The sequence below is a fragment of the Mandrillus leucophaeus genome, unplaced genomic scaffold (assembly GCF_000951045.1).
Source record: "Mandrillus leucophaeus isolate KB7577 unplaced genomic scaffold, Mleu.le_1.0 Scaffold58, whole genome shotgun sequence".
Taxonomy (NCBI): Eukaryota; Metazoa; Chordata; class Mammalia; order Primates; family Cercopithecidae; genus Mandrillus; species Mandrillus leucophaeus.
Genome location: NW_012106252.1, coordinates 4,230,684 through 4,236,927, shown reverse-complemented (window position 1 = coordinate 4,236,927; position 6,244 = coordinate 4,230,684). Strand labels below are relative to the sequence as shown.

Genomic DNA, 6,244 nt, shown 5'->3' with positions numbered 1-6,244 from the left:
AGCACACACCCTATATGTTGGAAGCACTGTTAAAACACTCAGGGACTTGGGTTGAAATGTCCCCACATTTGTCTTTTGCTCTGTAAAAAATAATCTCAGCCGGGTGCAGCGGCTCAAGCCTGTAATCCCAGCACTTTGGGAGGACCAGGTGGGCAGATTGTTTCAGTCTAGGAGTTCAAGACCAAGGATCGCTTGAGTCTAGGAGTTCGAGACTAGCCTGGGCAACATGGCGAAACCCCAGCACTACGAAAAATAGAAACAAATTAGCACGGCGTGGTGGCGCGACTCTATAGTTCCAAGTACTCGGCAGGCTGAGGTGGGAGGATTGCTTGAGCCCCGGAGGTGGAGGCTGCAGTGAGCCAAGATCGCGCCACTGCACTCCAGTCTGGGCAACAGAGAGAGACCTTGTTTCAAACAAACAAAACGCCCGGGCGCGGCGGTTCACGCCTGTAATCCTAGTACTTTGTAAGGCCGAGGCGGGAAGATCACTTGAGGTCAGGAGGTCGAAACCAGCCTGGCCAACATGGTGAAACCCTGTCTGTACTAAAAACACAAAAGTTAGCCGGGCATGGTGGCGGGCTCTTGTAATGCCGGCTACTCGGGAGGCTGAGGCAGGAGAATCACTTGAACCTGGGAGGTAGAGGTTGCAGTGAGCCGAGACCGCGCCACTAACACTCCAGGCTGGGCGACAGAGCGAGACTCCGTCTCAAAAGAAAACAAAAAACAAAGTCATCCTGGTAGTTAAAAGATTTGTTAAAAAGGAAGTTAAAATTAGTTTGTCAGGGAGCCTGGGAGTGTTTGTTTAATCACTTATCGATAAAGTTTTGGTTAAAAAAAAAAACTCGGTTTGTTCCGTTTCAATAAAGCTTTGTTCAAATGGGGAGAGAGAGAGCTCATCGCGAGAGTCAGGTGAAACGCGTTTCTAGTTTGGGACCTGATCTCGCGTTGTTTGATGAAGCAGCGGAATGAGGTGAAAGCAAAGCATGAAACATCGCGAGAGGCTACTGGACTTTCGCGATGATTTCTGGGATTGCCCCTCCCCCCTCCTCTAAGTGCCGTTTCGGTTTAATCTAGTGTGTGACTGAGTCTGTGTGAGGGAGTGTGTGTGTGTGGTGTGGAGGTGAAACGGAGGCAAGAAAAGGGGCTCCCTCAGGAACGAGGGACAAAGGGGGCGTGAGGCACCTAGGCCGCGGGATCCCGGCGACAGGAAGCCGCCCTGAGCCGGGCTACCGGGTAGGGGAAGGGCCCGCGTAGTCCTCGCAGGGCCCCAGAGCCGGAGTCGGCCCCACAGCCCCGGGCCGTCGGCTTCTCACTTCCTCGACCTCCCTGGCGCCCGGGCCTGAGGACTGGCTCGGCGCGGGGAGAAAAGGAAACAGACTTGAGCAGCTCCCCGTTGTCTCGCAACTCCACTGCCGAGGAACTCTCATTTCTTCCCTCGCTCCTTCACCCCCCACCTCATGTAGGAGGGTGCTGAGGCGTCGGGAGGGAGGAGGAGTCTGGGCTACGGTCCCTGCCCTCCCCACCCCCTTCCTGGGGCGCTTTGGTGGGCGTGGAGTTGGGGTTGGGGGGGTGGGTGGGGGTTGCTTTTTGGAGTGCTGGGGAACTTTTTTCCCTTCTTCAGGTCAGGGGAAAGGGAATGCCCAATTCAGAGAGACATGGGGGCAAGAAGGACGGGAGTGGAGGAGCTTCTGGAACTTTGCAGCCGTCATCGGGAGGCGGCAGCTCTAACAGCAGAGAGCGTCACCGCTTGGTGTCGAAGCACAAGCGGCATAAGTCCAAACACTCCAAAGACATGGGGTTGGTGACCCCCGAAGCAGCATCCCTGGGCACGGTTATCAAACCTTTGGTGGAGTATGATGATATCAGCTCTGATTCCGACACCTTCTCGGATGACATGGCCTTCAAACTAGACAGAAGGGAGAACGACGAACGTCGTGGATCAGATCGGAGCGATCGCCTGCACAAACATCGTCACCACCAGCACAGGCGTTCCCGGGACTTACTAAAAGCTAAACAGACCGAAAAAGAAAAAAGCCAGGAAGTCTCTAGCAAGTCGGGATCGATGAAGGACCGGATATCGGGAAGTTCAAAGCGTTCGAATGAGGAGACTGATGACTATGGGAAGGCGCAGGTAGCCAAAAGCAGCAGCAAGGAATCCAGGTCATCCAAGCTCCACAAGGAGAAGACCAGGAAAGAACGGGAGCTGAAGTCTGGGCACAAAGACCGGAGTAAAAGTCATCGAAAAAGGGAAACACCCAAAAGTTACAAAACAGTGGACAGCCCCAAACGGAGATCCAGGAGCCCCCACAGGAAGTGGTCTGACAGCTCCAAACAAGATGATAGCCCCTCGGGAGCTTCTTATGGCCAAGATTATGACCTTAGTCCCCCAAGATCTCATACCTCGAGCAATTATGACTCCTACAAGAAAAGTCCTGGAAGTACCTCGAGAAGGCAGTCGATCAGCCCCCCTTACAAAGAGCCTTCGGCCTACCAGTCAAGCACCCGGTCACCGAGCCCCTACAGTAGGCGACAGAGATCTGTCAGTCCCTATAGCAGGAGACGGTCGTCCAGCTACGAAAGGAGCGGCTCTTACAGCGGGCGATCACCCAGTCCCTATGGTCGAAGGCGGTCCAGCAGCCCTTTCCTGAGCAAGCGGTCCCTGAGTCGAAGTCCACTCCCCAGGTGAGCTATTTGTCTAACAGTCCTTCCTCATTTAGGGTGGGTTGCGAGGAATTGACGTTCAGCGTGTTAACATTGTGTGGAAGCCTGCAGTGTTCATCATTGATTAGAACACTTTGCTGTTGGCTAGTCGTTGCAGTGTGTGAATCTGTCTCCCCTTAACCCAGAACGAAAAGTGAAGAGTACATAGGCCTCCAACCCCTAAAGGTAGGTACTTCCAGTGATGGGGTCTTCAGTTGTAAGCTTGTAAGTGAGAAATGTCAAAGGCTTCTGATTAGTGAGTGGATGGAGTTGATACTAGTTCCCAGAGCATGTCTAGCTGTTTCTGTTGCTTAGTTTAAAATTTTTAAAAATCATATTGGTATTAGTGCTTTAGACTCTATGGGACCTGGTTGAAGACTTAAGAAATTACAAAGTTTCGTTTGTATTAGAGTTACTTGCCTAGGTTATCCTATTTGTGTTGTCCACTGAGTCCCCAAATCTGTACATTTATTCATTTCCTACTTGGCACTGTTTTAATAATTTACAAAAGATTCCTGTCTTTTAACTGATGTTTTAGTGGAAATTCAACTGATTAATCTGTTACCCTTTTGATGGTATAACCTAGCAGAAATTGGTTCCAAGGACAATTTGGTTTTCTTTACAGCATCATCACTGACCTACCTTGTGACCGCTGACAATTTTCAAAATCTTTCTCTAAAACACATGGTAATAATGCCTTCCTTATATTTTGACTCCTTTGTGGCCTCACCTCTGTTCACGAAAACAGAAGGTGGGCTTTAGTTAGAACTTTGTGGAATCCTAATGTTGCTTTTTGACCTTTAGCACATGAGTTAATTTCTCCGTGCCTGAGTTGCTTCAGGTGTAAAATGGGGCTGGTCTTGAACTCCTGAGCTCAAGCAATCCTCCTGCCTCCAAAAGTGCTGGGATTACAGGCTTGAGCCACCACGCCTGGCTCATACATGGCTTTTGTATTTCAGTATAATTTTTGCTGACTTAAAGTTACAATTATTCATAAATGATGTGAGTACATCAAGCTGCAGAGTGTTCCTAGCTGTCAAGGGCTGGAATTCTTAATGTTTCCTCCTCCATTTTATTATAAAAAAATTTCAAGCACAGAAAGGTTGAAAGAATTGTAGTGAACACCCATATATCTAACACCTAGTTTCTACAATAAATATTTGTTATATCCAGCCTAGGCAACATAGTGAGGCCCCCTTCTCTACAGAAAAAAAAAAAAAAAAATTAGCTGGTCGCGGTGGTGCACATCTGTGGTCCCCACTGCCTGGGAGGCTGAGGTGGGAGGATCACTTGAGCCTAGAAAATCAAGGCTGCAGTGAGCTGTGATCACACCACTGCACTTCAGACTGAGCATCAGAGTGAGACTTTGTCTCAAAAAAAAAATGGGCTGGGAGGAGTGGCTCACACCCGTAATCCCAGCACTTCGGGAGGCCGAGGCGGGTGGATCATGAGGTAGGGAGTTTGAGACCAGCCTGACCCTGGTCAGGTGAAACCCTGTCTCCACTAAAAATATAAAAAATTAGTTGGGTGTGGTGGTGTGCACCTGTAGTCCCAGCTACTCGGAAGGCTGAGGCAGGAGAATCGGTTGAACCCGGGAGGCAGAGGTTGCAGTGAGCTGAGATTGTGCCATTGCACTCCAGTCTAGGTAACAGAGACAGTAAGACTCCGTCTCAAAAAAAAAAAGCTATATATTTTGTAATCTGTCTACCTATCCATTAATCTGTCTTTTGTTTTCATTTATCTCAAAGTAAGTTGCAGACATCAGTATACTTAATTCTAAACACTTCAACATGTTTACCATTAGCTGGATTACCATTTTTTTTGGAGGGGTGAGGAGTAAAATTTATATACAGTAAAATGCCTAAGTCTTAAGTGTAGCATTTGTAAAGCTGCTTAGTTTTTTTTGTTTGTTTGTTTTTTTTTTTTTTTTTTTTTTGGAGACAGTCTTGTTTTGTCGCCTAGGCTGGAGTTCAGTGGCGCAATCTCAGTTCACTGCAACCTCCACCTCTCGGGTTCAAGCTGTTCTCCTGCCTCAGCCTCCTGAGAGTAGCTGGGATTACAGGCGCCCACCGTCACATCTGGATAATTTTTATATTTTTTTAGTAGAGACAGGGTTTCACCATGTTGGCCAGGTTGGTCTCGATCTCCTGACCTCAGGTGATCTGCCCGCCTCAGCCTCCCAAAGTACTGGGATTACAGATGTGAGCCACTGCGCCCGGCCACGCTGTTTAGTTTTTTAAGGAAGTCTAAAAAGTATTCTCAGAATATTTGTTTCTTGATAGAGTAGTTCATTAAGGCTGTAAAAATTGTTAACTGTTGTAGGGTATGGGAATACAGAAGAGTGTGCTAAGACTAAAACACTAAAAGGAGTTTCAGTAAGAAGTGGATCTTTCTGGTGATTCCTTTTGAATTCTTAGAGAAAACAGTGTATCTCATGTTCTCTTAAGAAAGTAGAGGAGGCTGGGCATGGTGGCTCATGCCTGTAATCCCAAGCACTTTGGGAGGCCAAGGTGGGCAGATCACCTGAGGTCGGGAGTTTGAGACCAGCCTGGCCAACATGGTGAAACCCTGTCTCTACTAAAAATACAAAAATTAGCTGGGCGTGGTAGCATGCACCTATAATCCCAGCTACTCAGGTGGCCGAGGCAGGAGAATTGCTTGAATCCAGGAGGCGGAGGTTGTAGTGAGCCAAGGTCACGCCACTGCACTCCAGCCTGGGCGACAGAGTAAGACTGCATCTCAAAAAAAAAAAAAAAAGCCACGCCTGTAATCCCACTACATTGGGAGGCTGAGGCGGGCGGATCACCTGAGGTCGAGAGTTCAAGACCAGCCTGACCAATATGGAGAAACCCCGTCTCTACTAAAAATACAAAATTAACCAGGCATGGTGGTGCATGCCTGTAATCCCAGCTACTTGGGAGGCTGAGGCGGGAGAATTGCTTGAACCCAGGAGGCAGAGGTTGCGGTGAGCTGCGATTGCAATAATTACACTCCAGCCTGGGCAACAAGAGGGAAACTCCATCTAAAATAAAAATAAAAATAAAAATCTGAGGAATCTACTCACATAATTTAAACTAGTCAGTAATGGTAAAAATAAGTTTAGAGAAAATTGGAGACACAATATGGTAGCGTAGCATGCAAATATAATCATTATATAATATTCCCAGAGACACATGAATGCTTTTAGTTGGCTTATAGAGAGCATTGTATGTTTGTATGTGTGCATTATATGCTTTTCTTCATTGGTTGAAATTCTAAACAGTACAGAAATATTGTAGAGTCAAAATAGAGGAACATACAGATCCCTTCTTCAATATTCTCTGTGTTTTCTTCCTTGGGAGACAGTCAAAATGAAATAAGCAACATTTTATTTTATTTTATTTTTTTGAAACAGAGTCTTACTCTGTGGCTAGGCTGGAGTGCAGTGGTGGGATCTCAGCTCTTTGCAACTTCCGCCTCCCAGGTTCAAGCAATTCTCCTGCCTCAGCCTCCCAAGTAGCTGGGACTACAGGTGCGCGCCACCATGCCTAGCTAATTTTTGTAT

General features: G+C 47.6%; 1 protein-coding gene across 1 annotated transcript in view; it reads left to right on the top strand.

The window, feature by feature from the left end:
• The first annotated feature begins 1,056 nt into the window (after positions 1-1,056).
• The window catches only part of CDK12 (cyclin-dependent kinase 12), an 88,309-nt gene continuing 83,121 nt past the window's right edge, over positions 1,057-6,244 (top strand). The window contains exon 1 of the mRNA XM_011999044.1: positions 1,057-2,682. Coding sequence (XP_011854434.1) covers positions 1,637-2,682 — 1,046 coding nt within the window. The 5' untranslated portion in view covers positions 1,057-1,636. The remainder of the gene's footprint in view (positions 2,683-6,244) is intronic.